This window comes from Aquarana catesbeiana, linkage group LG05 (genome assembly GCF_042186555.1).
Source record: "Aquarana catesbeiana isolate 2022-GZ linkage group LG05, ASM4218655v1, whole genome shotgun sequence".
NCBI lineage: Eukaryota > Metazoa > Chordata > Amphibia > Anura > Ranidae > Aquarana > Aquarana catesbeiana.
The window spans coordinates 141,903,100-141,930,952 of record NC_133328.1 but is presented as its reverse complement, the minus strand read 5'-3'; the positions used below and the strand labels follow the sequence as shown (position 1 = coordinate 141,930,952).

The following is a 27,853-nucleotide window of genomic DNA, read 5'->3' as shown; positions in this document are numbered from 1 at the left end:
CACAGACACTGTTAACAGGGGAATTTCTCCTGCCGAGAAATTTTCTTCTCTTGGTGGGGGCAGCCAACCCCGCCGGGAGAATAGAGTGATAATCACAAGCGAATACAGCAGGCTGGTTGTACCCAAGTTGATTGATCGATCAACTTGATATATTCAGCCTGCCCATTGATGGTTCGAAACTCAGCCGTTTCCTGCTGAACCGTCCGAGATTTGAACCGTCTATGGCCGGCCTTAGAAGATACAGTATGCTGTTCATAGAGAGGGACTCCCCCTGTGGGAGTGTGGGCAGATAGAAGACCAAATTGCCCTGCAAAAGAAGACAGAGCAGCAGTGACTAGTCTTTATTACAGGAAACTGGATTACTGCACAGAAACACTCAAAGGACACCAAGATTCAAGAGGTTGTGTTTGTACTGAAAACTGCTTTTCTTTATGCATTTGAGTTGCTATATTACATTTTTTGCAGGGTCTTTTTTGCGTGGGCTACCTACTCTAGATTTACTGTAATTATGAGAGTTTGGGAAGCAGCTAAGAAAATACTGGGATATAGAGTATTTACAGAATACACCCCTCTATGGAAAAATAGTAAGCTGGGGGAGGTGCAGAAGATGGGGACAATCAGGGAATGGGAAAGGCAAGGAATAAAAGTACATTACCCAGCTCTACCAAGACGGAAATATAAAATCTTTTCCAGGAATTGAGAGATCAATTCGCAATCCCGAATAAATCCTTTTTCAGATACTTGCAGGTTAGGCACGCACTAGCAGAACAGTTCAGAGGGAGGATATTAGAATGGAGTAAGATACCTCTGCTCCAGAAAGTTATTAGCGCAAAAACATTGAAAGGTTTAATATCAAAAGTCTATCCAAGTATATATAAAGGGAGTTGGGAAGGAATAAAAATCCTGTCCTATAGGGAGAATTGGGAAAGAGATGTGGGAAGTATATCTGAAGTACAATCGGAAAGAATTCTGGAACTTGCCCCATTGGTATCGCTCTCCCCACCCAAGCGGATGTCCCACTTATTTTTATTATACAGAGCCTACTACACTCCGCATAAGCTTTCTGTTCGGCCGAAGACCGGATGCTACCTGCCCTAGGTGTGGAAAGGCAGAGGGGGATTTGATCCATATGTTCGGAGATGCCCGAAACTATTCCGATAATGGAGGGAGGTAGTGGGAATTATAGATCAGGTATTTGAAGTTTCTATAGACATGGAACCCATGTTATGTGTGCTGGGCTGGGTAGAGGGAGAAGGTAAACCAGGAAACATCCAATTAGAAATCTTGAGATGCCTATTTCAGGCAAGGAAACTGATTGCTTAAAAATGGCAATCTACCGTCCAGCACAGAGTGGGAACAGGGCATGAACATGGTGATTAAGGAAAGAACGTCATACATTAGACAAGTACAAACAGGGCCATGGATAAATCCATGGAAAAAAACAAGCTTAACTTATCACCAGACAACCAAATAACCTGTCTAACAGTATGTGTTAAAAGCAGGGGTTTAGTCTGCACACATTTGGAAATGCATGCGTAAGCCACAGAGCCTCGTCAAGGCACCCTGGTGTCTGTGGTACCTAACACTAAATTATGAGTGTCCCCACAATGGAGGCACATGCATTCTGATGGATAGGTGAGAGCAGGTGGACTGCAGGGAAACCACCCCTTCTGAAGTCATACATTAGACAAGGTGCTCTTAAGCAGTTTGATAAGATTTGAAAACTGTGGGGAGAGAAAAAAAAGAATATACATATAAATAGTCAAAGAGACGATAAATTAGAAAAAGGGAAAGGGAAGGAAAACGGTCAAAAGACGAGTGGAAAAAAGGTGCTGGGTGAAAGGTGAATGAAAGGAATGGAAGTGAAACTCTGTTGGTTTGGGGATGTATCATTGAGCTAAGGTAGGAAGTGGTATACAGGGCTGAATGAAATTAGCTAAGAAAAGGGGGCTTGTACCCTCCTCCTCTGCCAAACTTATAGATGTATGATGTTTTTTAGTAAAATGGAAAATACTCCGTTCCCAGTCGATGCTTCTTACAGGGAAACGTGTCGGGTGGAGAGACTTTGTGACATCACCATGCACCAGTCTACAGTTTGAAAATCCGCGGCTGTGTTTGTATGGATTTCTTCATTTGTTCATGTGCAATACTTAGAATAAAATAACCATTTCTACTACACTATGAAGTTCTATGAATTGTCATACATGCTGGAGAGCAATATAGCAGATTGACTGGAAGCTTTGGAATTGCTTGAAAATCATTCCTTGTTCTCTGGTGGATCAATTGTATCAGCGGGAGAAGAGTTTAACATTGGAGCAGACAGAGTGGAATATCGCAGGTGATTACTGTGTTAATCAAGCGTGTCTGATCCCTATAATCTGGGGCCCATCTTGTCTGGTAAGAGGCCAATTATCTTAAACTTTCTCTGTTGGGATGTAAAAGAGCCTACCGCGGAATATAGTGGATATCCATGCTTTGCACTGGAATTAAACATGGTCACGCACCATATTTAAAGTTGTTAATTAATTTTATTATTTTTTTGGACTTTAAAATCAATTTTTTTTTTTTTTATTTTATTTTTTTTTTAATTATTTTCTCACTGGTTGGTTGCTTGTTTATCACAGCGATTTGTAAATGTATATGGTAAAGCATAATTAAACAAGCTGAGTAGTTTTAGTAAATAAACCCCTAAGCCTAGTGTTGGTTAAACTCAAATATTAATAAGCAAAATGATACAATCAGCATTTTTAATGTTAGCATGTTTGATACCTATGACTATTGACAAGTTTGGGCTAACAAAGTAAAACAAGGCCAACTCTTTTATTGTGTAAAGTTGTTTATTTGAAAAGTCTAGCAACATATACTGTGTACAGACATCTCTGTGCAGCAGGAAGTTACAGCTAATGGTTCACAGGTCCAGGTCAAAAAAAAAGAAAAAAAAAAAATCACACCTTTTTTTTATTTTATTTTTTTGCCCCTATCCATCCATCCACATTGATAGAAAAAGTGGTTTAATTCAGACAGATATCATCTATTACTTAAAACAATTTTATCATTATTTTAGGTGCCATTCATCAGTTATCACAGACACATCAATAACCTTGTAGAAAAAAGTCCTCTCAGCATGTCTTAAAATAAAACTACCTATATTACATTTTCAAATTCTACATGTATACATTCAGCAAAGTTTAAGCAGAAAGTTGAAAGTGAATTTTCTAGTTTCTAAAGAATCCCAGACGAGAATACAGGCTCCTATGAATGCTAGGCTCACTTTACCCTACGATTTACTCTATATAGAGAAGTCATCTTCTGTTGTATCTTTGCAGGCAAAAAATGGTCATCTTACTCGATTATAGTACATTGCTTTCAGAGTATTTAATTGAACTGAATAAACAGAAATCACATAGTATAGAACATACAAATGCACAAAGGTTGTTCCCTCCTCGGCCAAAGGAAGCCTCTGGAATACCATTTTGTCTGACTGAACCCAAAGCTGAGGAGGAGTTTAGTCATGGTTAGACCTAGAGCCTGGCTGCCTATCTGGGGCACAGCTTGTCAATTTTTTTTTCTTGGACACTTAGCAATGTGTTGCAAATACAAAGCTAAAGACTTTTGTTGTCCTTAATGGATACTTTAGTATTCAACAAACATTGCCAGGTTGAAGCACAAGAGGACTACTACTACCCTTGGACTCCACAAATAGGATCTCTCTGGCTGAGCCCTTGTTCCCCCATCTTGTTGAAGTAGTCAACCTCCATAAAAAGGTATTTGAGCCCTTGTTCCCTCATCTTGTTGAAGTAGTCAACCCCTATAAAGGTATTGATGAAATATACTAGTGAGTGTGACTAAATCAAACGTTAGAAAATGTTAAACAGATGGGATTAATGGCAAATTCAAAGAGCTCATATCACTGGAACACTGCAGACAAATATGTAGTTGACCTGTGCTTCAACCCACCAATCTCCTTGTATTGATGGACTTTTGACTACAGGTTTGCCCTAAAAATGGCCAATTAGGTAAATCTATGGGTTAGCCTAGGCCATTGATGACAAACCTTGGCACCCCAGATGTTTTGGAACTACATTTCCCATGATGCTCATGCACTCTGCAGTGTAGTCGAGCATCATGGGAAATGCAGTTCCAAAACATCTGGGGTGCCAAGGTTCACCATCACTGGCCTAGGCTACATGCAGTTGGTCATAGCATTTGTAAATAAGTGATTCTCCCTGTTCATTAAATTTATTTCCTACTACAATATACACAATTACAGACAACAGCTACATGAAAAACAGGACATAGTAGAATCGCATGACTGGTAATGCCCAGAAATCAGTGTTCATTGTTTTACAAAAGCATCACAATTCACTGGTAATTATAGTCTCTTTTCTTAATTTAAAAATAATAATTATTAGGGAATGTTAGATGACAAGATGCTGCAGAAACAATTATAGATGTATTTTATAGAAATAGAGGCATCACCCACAGAAACCAATTTGATTGATACATTTAAACTTGCGCTTGAAAATGTTAACAGGAATATGGTTGGCAGCTATGGGTATCAACACGTCTGCTTCTTCACCTTTATAGAGAATAACCCTGACTCATTAAAGGGGTTGTAAACCCTCAAGGTTTCTTCACCTTAATGCATTCTATGCATTAAGATGAAAAAACCTCTTGTGATGCAGCAGCCCCCCCTTTTACTTACCTGAACCCGGTCTTTCCAGCGACGGGGGGCGAGCACACCAGCTCCAGCCGGTGTCTTGGGTCCTGATTGGATAGATTGATAGCAGCACAGCCATTGACTCCCATGGCTGTCAATCAAATCCAATCACGTGTGAGTCGGGGGCGGGGTCGAGTACTGCTGTCTGTGTCAATGAACGCAGCAACAGGACACGGGAGCTTGCCCGCATGAGTGCCCCGAGGGAGAGCAACTCTCCAACGGGGCACTCGACAAGAGGAGGAGCCACCGCTGAGGGACACCAGAAGAGGAGTTTAAGAGCCACTCTGTGCAAAACCAACTGCACAGAGGAAGTTGTTTGTTTTTTTAAACAAACCTTTACATATCCTTTAAGATGAAATACTGATTAAAGCACCTAAAACCTGTTTATTTTTTTTCAAGTACTTATATAGCGCCGTCAATTTATGCAGCGCTTTACATATACATTATACATTCACATCAGTCCCTGCCCTCAAGGAGCTTACAATCTAAGGTCCCTAACACACATTCATACACACTAGGGCCAATTTAGACAGGATCAGATTAACCTACCAGCATGTCTTTAGAGTGTGGGAGGAAACCGGAGTACCCGGAGGAAACCCACGCAGGCACAGGGAGAACATGCAAACTCCAGGCAGATGGTGTCGTGGTCAGGATTCAAACCAGCAACCCTTTTTGCTGCTAGGAGAAAGTGATAACCACTAAACCACTGTGCTGCCGAATATGCCATTCTCCCATTCTGTGCTGCCCCTCTGTTCATTTTATATGTAATTTCAGCATGCCTCAATTGCCGTTTAGCACACCCCAAGCGCCACGGTAGCTTAATAAACAATTAAGGGTAATTTCTGTAAGACAAAACAGACAGCAGCTGATATATACTTTGACTAATTTTCTTCAAGGAAAGACAACATTAGGCTTCATGTACACCCTGCCTACATTCACTGCTGCAAAACGCAAAGTGTGGCAAAATTGCACCACGATTTTGCATCTTCCCGTGGCCAGCAGTGAAAATGTTCCTATACTGAATGTGATTCTTCGGTGTTCAGGAGAGGGAGGTTGAACCTCACCTAACTGCAGCATCTCCTAAACTCTGCTAAAAGCCTATGTGTACATGGACACATAGGGGGTTATTTACCAAAATCGGAGCATGCAAAATCTAGTGCAGCTCTGCATAGAAACCTATCAGCTTCAAGGTTTTATTGCCAAAGCTTAATTGAACAAGCTGAAGTTAGAAGCGGATTGGCTACCATGCACAGCTGCACCAGATTCTGAGTGCACCAGTGTTTGTAAATCTCCCCCATAGGCTTTTATAGGGTTGAGTTTAGGAGCTTTGGCAAAGAAAATGCCAAAAGCTCCTAAACTCAAGTTTAGGAGCTGCTAGTGTGCATGAAGCCTTACTGCACCAATTAGGTTACATGTTGCTTTTTTAAGGGTTTCAAACTAAAACCTGTGAGCAAAACATAGGTTTTATCATGAATCTTTAGATTGGTGCAATAATGTGAGCTATATACGTTAGCATTATGAAAGTGTTTCCCCAGCCTGCTATAGATTTCACTCACCAACAGTCTCTTGAAAAAAAAATGTGAAGTTATCTCCTACTGACTCTTTCAATGTCCACTAAAAGCCCTGTTAATAACTTTCATGTGTAACAAGCAACACAGACAGCAGGTTACAGAGAAGAACGAGAGGAGTCAAGTGCATTTTACAAATAGTTGTCAGTGGGGGTTATTTACTAAACCTGGAAAGTACAAAATCTGGTGCAACTCTGCATATAAACCAACCAGCTTCCAGGTTTTATTGCCAAAGCTTGTGTGAACAGCTGAATTTTAGAAGCTGATTGGCTACCATGCACAGCTGCACCAGAATCTGAGTGCTCCAGTTTTAGTAAATCTCCCCCAATGTGTAACTTGCACTTGGTTCAAGAGACAAATTAGCTAAAAAAAAGAAAACTACAGCCTTCTAGAGGAACCACTTACATATTTATCAAAGTCTGATAATATACTGTATTTTTAAAGCTGCACGTGCGTAGCTCTTACCAATAAATAAAATCAATATAAAAATATTGTAATAAAAATGTAAAACACAATCCAGTTTCTGGTTTAAAACCGTCTGTTACTTTAAAACATAATGGTATACTCTTTTGTAGCCCTTGGTGTTTGGTTCAACAAATCACAACTTAACACACAAATGTCTTTAAAGTATTATAGCACAAGGACTTACACGCACTAAAAGTGTCTTAAGGTCTTGTAAAAAAAAATTTAAAAAATTTAAATAAAGATTCACATCGTGAAAAGCATCCGCATTTCACTAATGCTTTTGAGAGACTAAGTAGAAAGCAATCTAACACCACTGTTCAACATATAATATTTACTCTATGGGAGGAGGTGGAGGAGAAGAGAGCACACAACAGACTAGGATCCACAGGAAAAAGATTTGAATACAGAATAATACTGAAATAGGTGAAAGAAATCAAAATAAAATAAAAAGAAACAGGTGAAATAGAACCAGGACAGTAGTAGACATCTTGTTATGTACAAGGTCAATTGGGAACCAGGGATAAAGGCTATTGATTTGGTTAAGGAACACAGCAAATGTGGTAGGTATAGTTGATAAAGTGTAACAATGTAATGTTTAGCAGCACCTACTCATGGCTGATTATCAAGCCTCTTAGTGTATATTTCCTGAGATATATCTATGAGCTAAATGCTAAAGCATTGGGTTGTGCTGAACAAGATCATACTATGGCAATGTCTGAAATGTCTGACTTGTCCCTGTTCTGCCGTACTCTCAAGCAACTAAGACAGCCTAAAAATGCATACATCAAAGATAGGTACAGTATAAATCCAGAAGCAGCTGTAGACCTTAAAATTGGCTGACTGGCACATAGACCATTATTATCAGCAGCTCCATAATCTACAGAACTATACATCAGATGTTGCTGTCATTTAAAAATACCTATGTATCCCTATACATAGTAGAATGGTGAGTAGCTGAATGCAGCACATTGTTTTGGGTTAGCAGCCATTATAGGTTATGGAGAAGTATACCTTTGGACCTGTTTGATTGCATAGTGTATGCCCATCTTTCTACAAGTACATAGGAGGGAGTGGATGGAGACACTCAGTTGTCATTGCTCTTGTGTAAACTAGTTTCGCTTTTAGGCCCCATTCACATCTAGCGTAGAGTGAGTGCATATTTTTGATGCATTTTTCCTATGATGTGCATAGGAAAGCCAATTTTTTTTTTTTTCGGGCTGCGCTAAACTCAACAAATGCGGCAAAGTAGCTCATGGAGCATTTTGCTGTGTTGCGGTTTGCGCATTTTTTACTGTGCATTTTGCAGAATTTACTTTAGTGTTTGGGGTGCCTTTAACAATTAATGGTACCGAAGGCGCTACAAGTTCACTTTAGGTGTATAAAGATGGCCATACACTATACAATTTGATTATACGATCTCCTTTAGATTTATTAAACCTTTATAATAGGAGAACGCATCTATCAATCCAACCCACTGTATCCAATCAGGCAAGCCCTTGCACTTGTTAACTGACAATGTTTGCATTAAACTACAGAGGTGGGTGGGACCAAACTCCTGGAGGGAGAGAGCAAGTACAGGGTGTGTGTTAGCAAGGTCAGCTGCTGAAGTACTTCCTTCTAATGGTTTTCATGTCCCAAAGACCAGGACAAATACCAGGAAGTCATGGAGGTTTTCTATCAGAGACACTGGAGGCTGGAGTATGAATGCTCTAGAATATAGCATTTTATATTCTGCAGTAGAGGTACATTAATGGTATATTGGTACATAAGGAGGAATTTAGCTGGATAAGCTGGAATTTAGAAAAAAATAAAGTTGAACTAAAAAAGCTTTTACTGTGCTCCTCTCTGATTTAATGCCACTTGCTGAAGCCCTACATTTCCTGACTTCATTAAAAAGCTCTGCAAACTGCTATTCGCAATCTAATTAGGCAAACTTAGTTTCCAGTAAGAGAACTCTCATCAGACAGGGGGTGGCAGTTGGTGGAGTTTAGTCATACAAGCAACAAAAGTCCAACACCAGTGACATAGTGAAACTCAGAGAGAGAGAGGCACGGAAAATGCTTGCAACACAGGGCAGACTCCATCCCCTCCAACCTTCTGGCCCATAGAAATAACAAAAGGCATTAGTGTTGATTTACTAAAGGCAAATAGGCTGTTCACTTGGCAAAGGAATTTTTTGATTAGCTTAGTGAATGAAGTGAACAAAATATATATATATATATATATATATATATATATATATATATATATATATATATATAAACCTTGCTTTGTGCACTGGTCCAAATAATTTGGTGGAGGGGGAATTATGGTTTGGAGTTGTTTTACATGTGTTGGGCTTGGCCCTTTAGTTCCAGTGAAGGGAACGCTTAAGGCATCAGCATACCAAGACATTTTTGGACAATTTCATGCTCCCAACTTTGTGAAACAGGTTGGGGATGGCCCCTTCCTGTTCCAACATGACTGCGCATCAGTGCACAAAGTCCATAAAGACATGGATGAGAGAGTTTGGCGTGGAGGAACTTTGGGATGAATTAAAGCAGAGACTGAGAGCCAGGCCTTCTCCTCCACATCAGTGCCTGACCTCACAAATGTGCTGGTCAAACATTCCCATAGACACACTCCTAAACCTTGTGGACAGCCTTCCTAGAAGAGTTGAAGCTTTTATAGCTGCAAAGGGTGGGCCAACTCAACATTGAACCCTACGGAATAAGACTGGGATGCCATTAAAGGTCATGTGCGTGTAAGGCGGGCGTCACAATACTTTTGGTAGTATAGCGTGTGTATATATATATATTTATATTAATTAGTTTTGTTTTTTTCCTTGCAAGTGATTCTTTACAAAGTGAATTTTCACTGCATTAAATAGGTTAAGGGAAAATTTCTTTGCAAAGTGATAACTGTGAACAGCCTATTAAATCACCCTCTGTGAGGTGTGTTCTTTGACAGGACATTTGTTTGCGGATGGAGTACAGGTTAGTTAATACGGTGGCATTTAGCTAAATCACTTTGTTATAAGGCTATATGGGCTTGTCTCTTGATCAGCATTCTGATATGAATGTTTTGCTATGAAATTAGTTGCCAACTAGACATATTTACGCAAGTAGTGGTAATGTAAAATGTTCTGTCTAGAATTGAAGATGCACGCCTTAAATACTTCTAAAATGATACATAAGCACATGCTGTGCTGTATGATATTCAGGAGCAATTGAACAAGCATTTAAACGGAGAAATCAGGGCAGGGATTTCATCTATAAAGGAACAATTCTGTCCACAGCAGGTAAAAACAAATATAAAAGAGAACTGTATAAAATAGACAGAAATATTATCAGTTCTGCAAAAACATAGAAAAAAGAAGAAATTGTTAAACCCGCTAGAAGAAAAGCCCATTTTTTTTTTTTTTTTAGGTATCAGTGACAGGAAGGAAATATATTATGTTGATTGAAACCTAGGTATAGCAAATAATTTAAACAATTACTTTGACCGGGAAGGTGCTGTGGAAATACCCCATCTCCATTTCAGCACAGCATTTGATATGGTTGCACAAAATGAGCGAAGGGTGGAGCAAGGCAGTGAGGAAAGCAAAATTATAAGATGCATCACTCAAGATATCACCAGCAGTAGGAAGGAAGAAGACCTTCCTACTGATAGATCTTAATTAGACCTCATTTAGAATAAAGTCTCCAGTTCTGGAGACCTGACTTACAAAAAGATATTAATAAAATGACAGAGTCCAAAGATGAACAACAAAAATGGTGAAAGGTCTGAGGCATAAAACATACCAGAAATAACTGTGGTGACCTAATTTGTTAAGGAAAGTATGGAAAGGGGGGACATGAGGGAAACCTATAAATACATTTAGTGTGTATAATAAGGTTCAGGAGGGCAGTATTTTCCATATGAAGCGAAGATCAAAAACACAGGGACATGACCTCAAACTAGCAGGAGGAAAGTTCAAATTAACCTTAGAAATTATTTTACTGAAAGCATAGTTGATGCTTAAAACAGATTTAACAGAGCTAGTGAGCTGGATTTAAATATATGCTTGGGACAAACATAGATCTGTAAACTTAGCCAAAAAGGTTTAAAAAAAAAATTGAAAAAGAGGCAGATTTGATAGACTACTTAGTCTTTTTCTGCCTTTATACATTTTTATATTGCCATGTTCTTGAACATGAGTGAGAACATCCTAACTAAATAAAAAAAACTACTCCAGCTTAACCTTTTTTAAAGATTTATCAAGATTTGTCAAAAAGCAAGCTGTCAAATTATGACAAAGTGAGAATAAAAAAAAAAAAAAAAAAAAAAAAAAATCACAGAGCTGTTGCCCGCTCTCTAACCATTGTACCCTGTAACAGTTTACTAATCTTTCAAACAAATTTGTGTACAACTTAACTCATGCAGTTTTCTAAGAAATGAGCAGATGTAACTGGCGGTTTTCCTCTTAAAAAAGAATTTATAATAAAAAAATGAACAAAGTCACAAAGGAATAAGCATGTTTATAGTTGCAAGTTGTCCGAGGGATGTCTGTTTTCGTGTAAAATAGCGGAGGAATTCTGATTAACTTTGAAAAACGGCCACCACTACGCTTATTGCAATTACTTTTTTATTTAATTTCAGCTCTTTTGGTATGATGCAGTAGATTTCTCCTTGACCTAAGTGTGCCATTGTATTCAAATATACATAGTATTTTTTTAATGCATTGGAAGGGTTTTAATAAAAAAAGAATAGCTGAATGTTTATGGCACATGAATGAAGCAGGATAAACCAAATGTAATACAATAAATAAGAAAAGATGAATAAGAACTAGCTTGCTCCCAAACTGAAAGAATTATTGATCATTTAAATATTATACAATGTTTTATCAAATGCAAAGTTTTAAAATCTATTTTTAAAAATATAAAAAATATTTGATTTTTTTTTTTTTGGTGCAAAAGGTCAGTGTACTAAAGGTAATTTTTTTAACGTGTGTATATAGGTTAAAGACCAACAGGGGAGATCAATCCACATTTAAAATGAAGCCTACAAGATTTTACACTATTATTTTGCAGCAAGGGTATCACATTTTTTTTTTTTTTTTAACATTACATTAAAATACAGCCACTTAGCAGAGAATGTCTGAAAATGGCTTGGTAAAATACATCACCAAGACAGGATAGCCCTCTAAAATGGGTAGTCTGGTAACCCAATGGATGAAAAGGACTCGTGCAATAAGATGACTTTTAAAAGCCCTATACATCACAGCCAGATACCTAAAGATTTACATAAAAAGCTGAACTAACTTTGTAGTCACACTGGGCCTTGTGCACAAAAATGATCTAAAAAGAAGTGTTTGTATTGTTCATAACAACCAGATCAGATTCCAGCTTTTTTCCAAAGCAGATCTGAAAATAAAGCAATGATTAATTGCTATTAGAAACGCAAACACTTACCTTTCAGATAGTTTTCATATGCAAGACCTGAAGCTAGAGCTACACTTATGATATTTAGGTCATTATACTAAAATTGATAGTAATTAATCACTACACAGATAGAACAATGGTTGCTTGTGCTATAAGCCACACACTTATCATGTATTAGTGATTAATCTCTCCGTAGTTTTGGTTGAATGAACACTAGTTCAGGGCACTTGTATAATTTACACCATTCGGAACCATTTGTTCCATCTGTTACACACTAGTGATTTTAATATCAAAACAGAGTTACTAAAAGTCATGCATGTAGCTCTAGCCTAATTGTTACTTCTTGGTTGCATAAACCTCATGTTTTACTAATATCGCATGATGTTATTTTTGCTTGTTCTTATTTAGCAGCAAAGCAATAAAATACATATGTAAGGGTCAGACCTTCAAAAAAAGACCAACCCCACTTCAAGGTAAGCACAGTGATTTTAATATTTTTTCCCTTTTCTAGATATAAAGCGCATACCTTATCTACTCCATTTCAAAACCTGACACACTGGGTGCCTCGTGTATAAAAATGTGGAAATGAAGCATGTGGCCCATAGCAACCAGATTTTTAAAGTGTATCTAAACCCAACACATAATATATTGCAGCTTAGCCGTCCATAGATACTGTGACTGTATCAGTTTTCTTTCTTCAGGCATTTTTTTTACTTTATTTTTACCTGGTAATGCTGAAAATAATACCCTTCCTGTCCCTGGGTGGCTACACTTACTCATCCACTGTAATCTTTGAAGGGGACTGTGGTTGTCACCCAGGAATAACTTCGAGTATGTTTTCCTTTCTTCATCTCTATGACAGGTTGGCTGGGGAGATCAGCTGTTTACAGAGAGAAGATTCCATTTCATCTCACAAGAAGTAATAAGGACACTGCATTTCCGGCAACATCAACAAGGCATTTCTGTACTTGCTGAAAATGTTCTTTGTCTGCAAAAAGAAAACTAACGTAGCCATCACATCTAAGTTATGGTAAACTGCAATAGATGAAATGTTTGCTCTTGGATAAAAACATCCTTTCATGTTATCTGTAGCTTGTACTAGATAAGCAGCAAGATTAATTGCTATGAAAAACACCTCCATTTTCTCTCTTTTATTTCTTTAGATTTCATACATGTATTGTATTCTATTGTAAAAAAAAAAAAAAAAAAATCTTTAACAAAAAATAAATTCTGCACATATCTGAGTAGTACTACGACAGGGCATTACTGTTGTTTTTCGCCTGGACTTGCCATAGCTGTCACCTGCCCAACAGTTTTTTTTTTTCAATATTTTATGTACATTTACATTTAAGTCACTGAGTTTGACTAGCAATAAGCCAATTCCATGGTGGGAGGCTTCAATGTAATAAATGTTTGCAGCATAATAAGTTTTTTTTTTATATATATAATTTTCAAAAATATAATCCATTAGTAAATGTACCAGTAGCTCTGGGTATGTTGTACATATTATAAATCTTTTATACTATCCGTTTCAGCTCCCTTCACAGGTTAAAATATTGCGAGAAAGCTGATATATATATATATTTTTTTCTATAATGCTCTTAACTAGGAATATTTACAGTCTCCAAACACTTGACGTGTTAGTAAAACATGATATCATATACACATAAATACAGAAACAATAAGAGAAAATACACTCAACACGCACGCTAAGAATCTGTGTGACAGACAACAATTCAGATCTTGGCAGAGGCACATATCGATTCCATGAAGAATTAAGAAATGATGATGAGATACGTGCTTCTTCTAAGTGACCAGTGTCTACATATCTACTTCACACACACTTATAGCTACATAGCACAAGGATAAGGATCTTTATTTTAGTCATGAAACTGCCATTTTCAAATCTCTTTGGACTTTATATGGATAACACTTTAAAACAAAAACAAAAAAGTATCATTATCCTTGTGTTAGCTTTGTGAATTGCTCCTTACGTCCAATTTGTTTGGTGATGTAAAACAATTATATTATCCTGTATCTTACAAAGCCTCCTAGTCATTTGAGTTGTGCTCAACAACAACACTTTGCTGCACACCAAAGAAATGTGGAGCTTTAGTATTTTGTGCAAAATGCTACTTGTCTGCAGTACAGGGGATTTTTTTTTATATAGCTGAGGCAGTTATTTTTTTTTTTTGTCAAGGGGCGGTCAACTCAAATGAGATCATTCATTAAGAAAATAATTTGTTCATGCAGAACTTTCAATTAGTGTTATCCATTATGTCTGCATGTCTTCAAACCTAATAATACTAAATGATTTTAAAGCTCACACAACTGATATCACTGTACAGGCAGTCCCCGGGTTACAAACACCTGACTTACAAACGACTCCTACTTACAAAACGGAGGGAGACAACAGGAAGTGAGAGGAAATTACCCCTAGGAAGGGAAATTCACTCCTGTAAAAGTTATTATGGTAAAAAGGTGTCTCCACTGGAGCTTTATCACCAATCCTTGTTTCCCCAACAACCCAAAATTTTCAAAATCCAATTGTCACAGGGACAGAAAGTGAGGTGAAATCTTCTGAACAGGGGCACAGACAGCAAAACAAATGTTACAGGGGTGTTAACCCTTTCTAATGTTACCCCAAAAAACGTAAAAATTATTATTTTGCCAGGAGTTACACTACAAAAAATGTACCTGTTACCCGGGGGACTGCCTGTATATAGTAGTTTGAATGAGGTATAGAAAGGATAGTTGTGTTTTTTTGTTTTTTACCTCAGGCAGCTGAGTGTAAGTAAACCCCTAACTTCATTGCACCAGTTCCCTGCATATAACTCTCCATTTTGTGGACTAAGGCAACATTCATGACAACGAAGCCACCCAACTGTTTACATTATTCCTTCTAAAGTATTGAGGCTGCAGTTTCATGAATATAAGATAGACCCACAAAATGAAAGGCAGCAACGGTGCACATTTAAACAACTACTAATATTTATCTTGTGCCACAAATATCAGTAAAAACACCTCATCTGTCAGACAATATACAGTAGACATTACACACAATAGTTTTTATAGGCCTATGGGTGAATCTTGAAAGCCAGAAGCTCCTCGGAGTGCATGTTATTTAGAGAACGCAGGTCCGCTAACTTCAGGAGGAGTCTGGTAAAAGTGGAGGCCTCATTAGGATGGTTTTTCATGATTAAAGTCCTCAGGGCTCGGATCAGAGTCTCTTGCAAAGCTTCAACAGAGTTTACATTTTCAATACCAGAGCGATCTGAAGAAAGAGGACAAATATCTCCATCCTTTTAAAATCCATTTAAAAAATATCTATACGTATTTTAAAATAATGCACCAAATTCAATTACAATCCAGGGTATAATGTGGAAGAAAGTGCTTCATACACATGAACTAGTGCATAACATTGTCAAATATTCTAATAACCCAAGCAAACAACATGTAGGGGCTTAATTAAAACAGAGTGGATATTGTTATTTGCTGGATGCTGCAGTTTTTACTCTACACACCACTTTAAAACCTCGTGCACATGTTCGGATTTTCCGCCAACAAAACCGTGGACTTTTGTCCAAAGGGCGTTGGCTCAAACTTGTCTTGCATACAAACGGCAAGGAAATGTCGGCCAAGAAACACGAACGTACTACGTGTTTTTTTTAGCTCTTTAGCGCCACCCTTTGGGCTCCTTTTGCTAATTTCGTGTTTCCGTTCGTCAACCAGACATGTTGTGGAATCAGAGGAGATAACGCATTATTTATTATTGGCCTTGGAGTTATTGCTTTGACATTATTTTTTTGGTTCAATAATGATTTGATTTGGTATATTTTCTATATTTTTGGATGCATAGAATGCACTATTTGGTTAAGTTCTATTGGCAGATAGCATGTCTAATTGTATTTGTTTTCTTTTTTTTAATGCACAATGAAAAAATTGTGTAGAATAATACTTGGCTATGTGTTTTACTTCAAATGACAGTTTGGGAGTAGGCAGTTACATTTTAAAAAATACAATGTAAAATTGACAAGGGACACCAACATAGTTGTATCTTTGATCTTAAAAACTATGGGATAATGGTGTTGTGGTAACGTGACCAAAAAAAAAAAAAAAAAAGCATAATAAATATTATTCTTGATATCACTAGAAAAAAAAAAGCCTTTGAAAATTAGTTTGCAATAACTCCATCAGTATCACCAGCAAAGCAGCTTCATTATTATCCCATTAAAGAAGAAGCGAATGTGTGCTGCATTTCGAGATTTCATAATTTGCCACGTCACTATGTTAACAGCCTGTCATCACACATTTCCCGTCGGAAAATCCGATCGTGTGTACGAGGCTTAAGTCATCCATAAATTGGAGGCAATAGTGGAGGATTGGGGAGCCTATTGTGTCTAACATAAAGCTGCAGAGAACACTGCCTATCAGGGGATGAGGTCAGTCAAATGACATGTCACAAGTATGATCTCTGTCCTAAATCCAGCCTTAACTTTCACATAACAAAGGTGCTGTGAGAAATACAAGAAAACTAAAGGCCTGTTCACACCACACGCAGTGCATTTTTTTCTGCATCAGAAACACACAGATAGTAGGTCATGCGGTTTCCAATGGCATAGTTTACACCAGTACGGTTGGTTCCAGTGCATTCCAGTAAGAAAGTAGAACATGCTGCATTTTTTCTGCACTGAACTGTACTGGAACGTGGTAAAATGCTTCAAAAACACACCGGAATGCAAATGTTCCCATTTAAGGTGAAGAAAAAAAAAGGAGGATGGGAAAAATGCACTGGAAAGCATCAAAAACGCACAGGAAACGCATCAAAAACACACATCCAGAACACATCCGGACGGTGTGAATTGGCTCTAAAAGGCAGGGAGGTTGATTTACTAAAGGCAAATATACTGTGCACTGCAAGTGTGGTTGCTCTAGATCTGAGGGGAAGCTCTAAAATGAGGGGAAGCTCTGCCGATTTCTATCATCCAATCATGTGACAGCAAACATGCAGGTCTTTTCTTTATTTTCCTTGCATGTGATTGGGTAGTCTTTGCAAAGTGAAGCTTCACCTAAATTTACAAAGCTCTGGAGCAAGTGCACTTGCAATGTACAGTATATTCGCCTTTAGAAAATCAACTCTTGTGTTAATTGCCAGTTACACCCTCCTCCCAGAGTGTCAGTAATCAACCCTGGGCTCAGGCAGGAGATATCTTACCCTTTATAAGGGGCTTTATGTAGATTAATACATTTCCTGTTATGACTATTGTATTTTCCCTGCCAGCTGTAAATATACCGAAACAGTGTCTAAATCTGATTGGTTGCAGACACGGTGTGACCAGAAATTTTCCACCCAGCTCCTTTGATTTTTATAATCGAGGGATTTCGGGCATGGGGTGGCTGGCAGGGTCATACACTGAGTGAAATTTGGTTGATTCATCAGGAGCTGGATGAAATCCAAACAGTCTATGGCCAGCTTTACAGTCTGAAACTGGGGGGGGGTTGATTTACTAAAACTGGAAGATGCAAAATCTAGTGCACTGTGCATGGTAGCCAATCAGCTTCTAACTTCAGCTTGTTTAGTTAAGCTTTGACAAAAATAAAGCATGGAAGCTGATTAGTTTCTATGCAGAGCTGCACCAGATTTTGCACTCTCCAGTTTTAGTAAATCCCCCCAAGGGTGACAACTACAGAAGAGAACACATACAATAATACCTGAGGACTAAGACTGGACCATTATAACAACTTAAGAGCAGAAATTTGGATTCCTAAAAACCATCTGCTCCTCCTCTCTTAAAGTGATATTAAAGGCTGACTTTTATTTATTTTTTTACATAACAAACATGTCATACTTACCTGCTCCGTGCAGCGGTTTTGCACAGAACAACCCCGATCCTCCTCTTCTGTTGTACTCCACTGCCACTCCCGGCCTCTCCCTCCTGCCAAGTGCCGAGAGCAAGCTGCTCTCCTCATTGGCTCACTGGCTCACTGGCTGTGATTGACAGCAGCGGGAGCCAATAACTCCCACTGCTGTCTCAGCCAATGAGGAGAGACAAACCCCGGAGAGCCGAGGCTCATGTCGTGCACATCGCTGGATTGAAATGGGGCTCAGGTAAGTATAAGGAGGGCTGCTGAACATAGAAGGTTTTTTCCCCTTATGCATAGAATGCATTAAGATAAAAAATCCTGAGTCTTTACAACCACTTTAAATATCTGCTAGTTTGTTGCTTGCTTTACTGGCTACAACATCCTACTTTATGCTGGATTATGAATTTCACATTAGTGTATAATGGTCAGGACCATCAGTGTTATTTTACTTTCCTGTGCAGTACACTGGCTCTTCCATGTTCATAGAAATATATATTTTTCTCTACATTTCCATGCCAGCCAAATTGTTCAGAATAAGTGACAGGGTTAGAACAAATTTTAGCACTACTAGGGTTGTGCTTTAACAGGTATATCTACAGTTTTTTTCTGAGCCATTGTGATAACTTGTCCCAACCCCTGTGTCTTTCCCTGCATAGATTGGACTGGATGTAAATATGGATAAAAATATAATTCAAATAAAATATAAAACTGTCATGGGAAAGAAAAAGGAATGCATCGAACAGTGATTGCGATTATATTCCTTATCTATTGTTATAAAAATATTCGATTTTTCACAACACTGGTCCTTTAAGATTGCTAATTTTGACAGTCTAAAATATTAATGGAGGTTCAAAGTCATGTTGTTTACAAAGGATGGATGGCATAAGAAACAACAGAGTACTTCTCTCTTACCCGCAGAGACGAGGACAACTGCTGTAAACAAACTCATCTCCTCCTCACTAAGATGCAGTGCTTTCAGCTTCTCGCTGAATTCAAACACAGAGTTCAGCAGCTCGCCAGCTCCCATAAAGCGCAGCTCATCCACATTGTACTTGCTCCCACTTAGAAAGGTGACAGTACGCTCCTTCGCATCAAACAGTGATGCAAACCGAACCATCAAAACCTGGCAAAAGAAAACACAAAATAGTAGCATTGTTGTTTTATACAAGAAAGAGGCCTTTAATTACTGTTCCAGAAAAATACAAAGACATGATTCATCTCCTCCCTAATGCTGTTGTGCTTGACCTAAAATAATACTTGAAAATCAGTCTATGTATTCTTTAGATGTTGTCTCAGAAATCTGGCGATGATAGGAGTCTATTTATAAAAATCCTAACGTGCGGATGTCTGAGCATTTGCACAGCCATAATGAATAATTTCTGCAATGTGTAATTTCTTATGTAATGTCATTTCTGTAATGTGTCTAATATGTTTCATTTTATATGATGGTCAGCTCCATCTAGTGGCCAAAATGTAGTATTTTCCTGGATTGAGGTATTTCAGTAAATGATGGCATTATGGCGACTAGATGGAGCTGACAATCACAAGAAATAAACATATTAGACACATTATGTGGATTATTCGTGCAGCTGTGAGAATGCACAGACACTCATACAGAGAATTTTTTTTATTAACAGAACCCATACTGTTAACCACCGGAAATGTTAGGAGATTGTTAACACCTTCACTTGAACTACAGCTGGCTAACACAAAATAGCTAAGCATGTCTGATTATTCTTTTTAAAGAGACCTGTAATAAAAATTTAAAAAAAAAAATCTGTAGGTTGGTGTTGCAGACCTCTTGAAATATTAGAATAGTGCATCCTTACCTCTTAGGGATTACCCTTAACCTCCCTTGTGGTATGATTATGTCAGATTTTTGCGTCTCAAAGCGGTACATTGTTTCGCATGGAAATTTGGCGTTTTATATTGTAGGCCTGTAATTCTTAGGAATAACACACTTAAATCTGTCCAAACAAGAGTCTAGTAGACATCCCGGTTATGATAAAGTATGAAAGACGAAATCATAAATTATAATATAATAAATAACTATAACAAATAATAATGTAATAATAATAAAATGTATTCAATAATGTAATCAAATCAAAAATACTGAAAATTAATCAGTTGCAGAATTGTCACTGTCATCACTTTCAGTGTTTGGTGATGAATTTCCCCACAAATCACTATCACTCAATTCTGCAAGTGATTCTAATTTATCATCGCTGTTTTCTAGCTGGTCTAAAACCGCTTTTGATGTAAAGGAACACTTTTTGGTTGCCATGGACAATCTCAAGTTTCCAGGCAGAAAGAACAGTATATATAATATAAAACTGCAGGCACAGCATTGGACAAAGCACTAGGGACAAAAGGGAAGTGAAATGATTTGATACAGTAATGTAATCTGTAAGATTACAGTGTACTGTATTTGTTTTGTTTTTTGCACTTTTTGAATTTGGCCCCTGGCTCCGTCCCCGTGCATCGCAACGCTTGCAGGGAACGGGGTCCGACACACAGTACATCGAGCGGAGTACACAGCTCGGGGACACAACGGTGGGACATCACAGGATCCTGGGGACAAGATAAGTAACTTTTCCCAGGATACTGGGATGCAATCCCGAGTGTGGCTCTGGGTTAACGCTTTTGGTAATGAAAATTCACCCCGAGCCACATTTAGGATTACCACCAGGGAGGTTAAAGTGGGTTCAGGGACAGAAGCCAATGCAAGAGGTTGTTGGAAATCAAGTAGGAAGGGATCAACAGTACTCAAAGAGTATGCATGTATATCATACATACAGAAGGATTAAATATTGCTGGGGGGGAGCTTTTGATTAAAGAAGACTTTACAGGTCTCTTGCCAAATCTAACTGGTTGCCATTTTTACAGCGGAATTTTAGTTGGGCTTTATTATTTGCATCTGGGGTCATTTTGTTCTCAATTATCAATAATAAGAACAACACATTTCCAGAGCAATTACTTGAGCTAGTAAAAGCCGTGGTATCATTTTTTTTTATTGGACGTGTTGCAGATGTAGCTTGTGAACAAGGTTTAATCAACTGCTACTGCAAAGAGTATCAACAGCAGTTTTGCTCAAACTGATAATTTCCAGGTTTACAAATGACAGCGTAGAGAGAGAGCTGGAGGGGGCAGAATAGAGTTCCGCCATGTTCCTGGTTGCAAAACTGGGTGTGAGGGCCACAGGACAAGCCCTGACAGGTTGGATTCGGCCCACGGACCTTGTGTTTGACATATGTGCTTTAGAGGTAGCATATGACAAGGTTTTTACATCTGTCACTACAGCATGGCAATGCAGAATCTGCATCACTTTATTTTTCTGAAGTGTCCATAATTGCAAATGAGTGTCAACGGAGACCACAGCTCAGGTAACACTACCCATAGCAATGCTCCTGCACTGTAAAACAATCAGGCCTAGATTGGTAACTCAGACATTTGTGAACAGAACTAGCCTGAGTGTAGTTTTGGGCTCATATGATCTTCTCTGGTCTGCTCAAGCTCAGTCTACAGTACATGGCCAATTCCCTGTATCTTGTGCACATTTACTTCTTGCCTCCTGTATTCTAAAGAGATGACTGTAGTGTTAGTATTAAGTTGCTGCATTGCCCTAAGCAAAGATTTATTTAACAAAGAAGCATAGGTGGTATGTCTTATGAGCCTGAACCTATAATAAATAATAATAAAATCTCACCTCAAACGTTCCAGCTTTCAGTAAGTTAACCTGATCATACTGTGAAAGGTCCCTAAATCCCGGAATGCGCTTGGCAAATTCCACCACTTCTTTCACCGCCGGTGTAAAACTCATGGAGAACTCTTCCCAGATTTGAGGTCCAGATTTATTTGGGTCCATGTAAGGAGATACGCTCATTGGACAAACCTGCAAAGTGTAACAACTAGTAAGTATACAAGTAACACCAACATAAAGGCTGTGGGGGTTGATTTACTAAAACTGGAGAGTGTAAAATCTGGTGCAGATGTGCATGGTAGCCAATCAGCTTCTAACTCCAGCTTGTCCAAATAAGTTTGGCAAAAAACCTGGAAGCCGATTGTTTTCTATGCACAGCTGCCATAGATTGCGGACTCTCCAATTTTAGTAAATCAACCTCTGTATATTATCCGATTTAGATTCAAAGATGCCCTCCAATACTGCATTTAAAAACATAACCACCATAACAACTTATACAGGTATTTAAAAAAAACAAAAACACACATACATGAAGGCCAGTGTATGCAAATACTGGGGCACATGTTGAAAGTACACGCCAATCAAATATGAAAATGAAGCCTTGAGATGCATACATGAACACAGTACCCCACTGAGGGCTTTATTTTTCAGGTATTGCTGTAGTGCCCCAGCACACTCCTTTTTGGGAATAATCTGGTAACCTCTTTCAAACCTGTATAATGCAGGAGAGCGATTTCTAGATACACCCACAGTAGGCTTCTTGTGGTCTCTCCTAAAGAAAACCTGATGTACTAAAGTTCCCATCACAAAAGTCCTAGTATTATTTTCCCAGAATGCAAGGCATTCTATGAATGGAGGAGAGCAGCCATTCACTGACCCGCCTGCATTCGCAGAATGCCTTGCTTTGTTGGAAAATAATACTAGGAGTTTTGTGAATGGCCAAGTGGGCATGAAAAGGAAGGCAAACAGAGCGATCCTGCACAGTTACAACCTCTCCTCTCCGCAGCACCAGAAGATCACCGCAATGGAGAGTATCTGGCATCATCAAGGCAAGAATCATCCAGCAGCACCTAAGATACTGTATGCTTCATTAGCGGTGTAATCCGTCTGCAAAGGATTACATACAACTCATATTATAGGAAAGAGAGTGGACTTTTTGACTTAAAGCAAACATTTTGCCCAAACCCAACAAAGCAACAAATTTACTTTGATTCCCCTCTCACCAGAAGAACGTTTCAGCTTTCCCCTATTCCTCCTATGGAGCCATTCAGTGGCTGGGGAAAAGGAGGCCTTATATAAGCTTTAGGCCACTCTATTCAGAGCTTACACACCACTAAAGGCTCTCTCCCTACCCCTAAAAGAATTGACCAATCACCATGTATCTGCATTACAAGGGGAGAAGTTCCAGGTACTCTACCTAAAAGGAAGCATGCATACCTGATGATGTCTATTTTTTTAGTCACAAAAAATTGGGTTATCGAAAATTAGAGAATTCTACACTGTTGGCCTGCATGATAAAAAAACAAACCTTGGTAGGCATGTTGTTGCCCACTTAAAGCTGACCTCCATGTTTCATTTAACTTTAAATAATTCATTTGTACCAAGCTTGTCCAAACAGACTATTTACCATTGATGGTGTCAGTAGGGGGAATGGTGCCCTATCATCGGTGTCAGTTGTTGACATAGTGCCCCAAGAGCCAAAAAAGGCAAGCAAAGGGCTGCATCAGGCATACTGACTGTGGCCAGTGGCTACTGCCACTGGCCACAGTCTAGCCCAGTGGTCTCCAAACTACGAAGGCTGTAGTTTGGAGACCACTGGGCTAGACTATGGCCAGTGGCAGTAGCAAATGTCCTGGCATCAGTGGGATTAAACAATGCCATATCTTCAGTGGGGAGAATAAAGCCTCATCATTGGTGTCAGTGGGAGGAATAGTGTCTCATTATTGGTATCAATAGGAGGAATAGTGCTCCATCATTGGTGTCTGTAGTAACCCAAGGGCCATATAAAGGCAAGCAAAGGGTCACATTCAGGGACCACTGCTGTATACTCTAAGCTAAGGCTACATACAGTTCATGCTGTGCAAGCAGCAGTCTAAATGAACTATTTAAACAAAAAACATGGAGACTAGCTTTAACACTTCATATCTGATTGAGATTACCTTTAAAACAAGGGATGCAGAAACACAACAAAAATGTAAAGTACCCACAGACACTGGATAAATATTGTCTGGTAACAGGAATTTGAACATGCTGGATTCTAGCATTTGCCCAATTTCAATTTGTTCTCTAAATTAAAACAAAAACAAACCCAGTGCCAGCCAGGTCAACACCACAAATGGTTCATATATCAAGCACTAATAAGTATTTTTTGAGTGGTTTGTACAATATTTTCACAGTGGAAACCCAACATATCTGTGAGTACTTCTAAACAATAGATAAACCAAAAAAGTTTGTACCAAATACATTCTTCTTCCTCTATTGCACGGATAGCCATTCATGTGCTCAGCCTGAGATACGTCAATCGTGGGTGTTTTACCGAACTCCTTGTGCGAATAGCTATTGGAAATGTTTATGTTCTGTTCATTAGAGTAGTAAACGGCATGGGCATAGGGACAACCCATGTTGTTTTTGCCCCTATGTTCTCCATTCATGTAGTTCTGGCTTTCACCAACAGGACAGCGAGCAACATTGACAACACTATTGAATTGAATATTGTTACTGTTACTGTATTTAACATTGTTCATCCTTTCTTCCCTGTGGTGGCTGGCTTCGCCTTTAAATTCAGAAGTCTCCTGATTGTACATGAAGGTCTCTCTGTGAGCTCTAGTAACTGTACCAATGACGTCCTCCTTACTAATGTCTGAAGATGGAGGAGCTGGATTAAGTGAAGATGAGGAGGGTGGCGTGGGGCTTTTTTCAGGATATTGCTGAGCCTTGCTGTCTAGGTTTTCTTGAACAGGGTGCGGCACAGGTGGCAAAACTGATGGTGAAGCTTGGTAATCTGGCAGTGCTTCTTGAGGTCCCGAGCTACCGAACTGACTGTTCATCATAGTCTTCATGGCAGACTGCATTTCCATCAGCATTCTTTGTTTTTCACGCTTTGGGATGCGACCAAAACGAACAGCTGTCGAATAAAGACAAAGTGAGAAGAGAAATGAAAGACAGATCATCCTAATTCACTCCCATCTTTGGCATATAACCAATACAACCAATGTTGTGAGCAAGCACAGTATACCCGTGTGAAACGTCAACCTTGGTCCTGTATTGTCTGTCTGGCATGTGACAATAAAGATTTCTTCTAAGCAAACATCTTGTTCCAGTGTGTGGCCCCTCTCTTCTTTCTACATAACCAATAAAAGAACCGCCATGATTTTGTCTTTGGATGATGCATCAGAGATGTTCTCAAGGAGGATAGGAAACTTAGGAGGGGCCATTTATGAACAAATGAAAGAAAGCAATCAGGAACATAAGTGGAAATGTTGCCCATAACAACCAAATTCCTTTTTCAAATTTTCCCAGACAATTAACCACTTCCCACCTGTAGGACATCCTGAACTTTCAGTGGTTTACAGGGATGATGCTTGCAGCCACAGGCATCATTCCAGTATCTTTTTTTTTTTTTTTCAGGCAACGGGAGGGGACACCCCCCTCCCACCGGCACCTCCCTGGGCTCTCCCATGCAATCAGGGAGCCGGTATCTGACCCAGCAGTGCCGCCGGGTTATCATAGAGCTGGCCATGGACTGGATGGTCCCCGGCCATCTCTATGGTCCTGGAAGGCAAAAAGTGATGTCATAACGTCACGTCTGGTTCTGGCAGATGTAAACACTGCCATTTTTTTTCTAGAATGCGGAGATCAATGTTTTTGGGTAGAGGAATGTTCTGGGGTCCCAGATGTCTCCATAAAGAGGACCTGTCATGCCTTATTTCTATCACAAGTGATATTTACATTTCTTGCGAAAGAAATAAAATTATCCAAACACACACGTAGGTTGCAGCTGCATAGGTAAACAGCATTTGCACCACACATATGAAGTATCGCCGCAAAGTTATAGTGAGAGCAATAATTCTTGCCCTAGACCTTCTCTAATTTGGTAACCTGTAAAAATGTCTAAAAGTGTCGTCTATGGAGATTTTTTTTAAGTACTGTAGTTTGGCGCCATTCCACAAGCGTGCGCAATTTTAAAGCGTCACATGTTAGGTATCTATTTACCGGACATAACATCATCTTTCATAATTTACCAAAATTTGGGTCATATATTGTGGGGTTTTTTTGCATTTAAAAAAGGTAATCCCCCCCCCCCAAAAAATAAATAAATAATCGTTGAATAAATACCGTGTGACATACAAAATTGCAACATCCACCATTTTATTCTCTAGGGCCTCTGCTTCAAAAATATGCATACTGTTTGGGGGTCCCGAGTAATTTTCTAACAAAAAAATGTTATGATGAATTTTACATGTAGCAGGGAAATGTCAGAATTGGCCTGGGAGGGAAGTAGTTGAACAAGACGGCTGACTGGACACTATAGGCAACAATACTTCTTTTGTTCCCATCTTATTTTCTCCATAAAGGCCTCCCTTAATAGAACTATGTAAAATAAATGTGTATTAACTTTAGAACATCTCATGCTGTTGGAGAGAGGAGGTTGCATGTAGCAGATCTGGGCAGCAGATGGCAGATATGGTTCAAGCACATGCGTTTATTGTGGTAAGTTTTGCCCCTTTTGTACAATCTTTTTAGTCTATAAATATGTACATTGTCAGGAGTCAAAGAGAATGTCTGGCCTATAGAGGAGAGAAAGGGGTGGTTCCGCCATGATAAGCACTGGCTTATCATGGTGGAACAAAACAAAATGTGGCCAATAACACAAGACTCTGCTGATGACATTGCTCCCTGAGAAAGCTTGGCCTGGGCTTGATGCCTACACACATTTGATCATTGCCCAGTCCAACTCTAACGAGTAGGTTTATTTAAATGTTCTCTTATGTCTGTAGGCACCTAGTCCAACTGCAACCAGCCAGATCAGGGGAGGGAAATTCTCTAAATCTGTAGGAACCGTTAATCAGTTTCATTCATTTCATGTCCTAGCCCAAGTTCACACCAGCACGGCTTTGAATGCAAGCTTCTTAAGAGCGATTTCAAAGCCACATATCAGTGCACTTTGCACCTCAGATTTCATTGCAGCTTGCAACTTCATTTAACAGAAGTCTATGCAAGTGGCAATGAAAATCGCAAAAAAAAAAAAATAAATTTCTCTATGTGCCCTAGTCACATCACAACACTGGTATCACGTGTTGTGGTGTGAACAGTATCACATGCAGATTTTTTCCTGTGCAGGAATTTGTAATGTGTATGCAGTTTTCTGCATGGGAAAAAACTGACATGACATCAACATTGCTGTGAATAGGGCACATAAGTGACGTGCATGAAAACTGATGTGAAACTGATGTCTCTGCAAGTGAAATCTGCTGTTTTCCCATCAGTTTACATCAGTTTTCATGTACCTATGATTTCAACGAGCCCTAGTTTTTTTTAAGAGAGCCCTTTACGTTTTAAAAAATAAAACTTGTCACTTTGTCCATTTATGGAAAAGTGACATGTTGTCTAAGGGCATTTGTTGACAGGATTTTGCTTGCTTCAAGTGAGTCTTGCATTCCTATACAAGTCAATGGGTATGCAAAATCAATTTGAAGCAGCTCAAATGCAGGTCAGAAGGAGGTCAAATGCAGGTTTAAATACACCGGTTATTGAATTCTGATTGATCTCAAAAGTGTGTCAAAGTAATGTCATCAACACAGGCCCCAAGAAATGCAGGATCTTTGCTGAGCTTCCCTACTGCTCCGTTCACCTGTGGGAAGCCTAGGAAATAAACAGAACATCTGCGTATGAGGGAGCATGTGACCTTCTTTCCTACCACGATCTAGTGATATGTGGTCAATTATCAGGCCTGACATCATAGAAAGCTGTAGAGGGGAGAAGGTCATGGACCCTCCAACACAGATTGACATGAAGCTTACACAGGTATTAGACACAGGGCTCCAGCAGGCTAACAGAGAGATGAGGAGCGGCAATGTGAACTATAAAGAGAACCTGTCACTCTGACCTGAATGGGCAAAGTGACAAGTTTTGT

At 39.0% G+C, this 27,853-nt stretch overlaps 1 protein-coding gene across 2 annotated transcripts in view; it reads right to left on the bottom strand.

The window, feature by feature from the left end:
- Positions 1–2,545: 2,545 nt before the first annotated feature.
- NR1D2 (nuclear receptor subfamily 1 group D member 2) overlaps positions 2,546–27,853 on the bottom strand; it is a 49,069-nt gene continuing 23,761 nt past the window's right edge. The window contains exons 5-8 of one of the 2 annotated variants that reach the window (XM_073630239.1): positions 24,177–24,844; positions 21,727–21,912; positions 18,933–19,143; positions 2,546–13,143 (exon numbers count right to left, since the gene is read on the bottom strand). In XM_073630239.1, the coding sequence (XP_073486340.1) occupies positions 13,061–13,143; positions 18,933–19,143; positions 21,727–21,912; positions 24,177–24,844 (1,148 nt within the window). In that variant the 3' untranslated portion in view covers positions 2,546–13,060. Of the gene's footprint in view, positions 13,144–13,346; positions 15,430–18,932; positions 19,144–21,726; positions 21,913–24,176; positions 24,845–27,853 lie in introns of those variants that run through there. The other variant, XM_073630238.1, reaches the window with a different exon arrangement.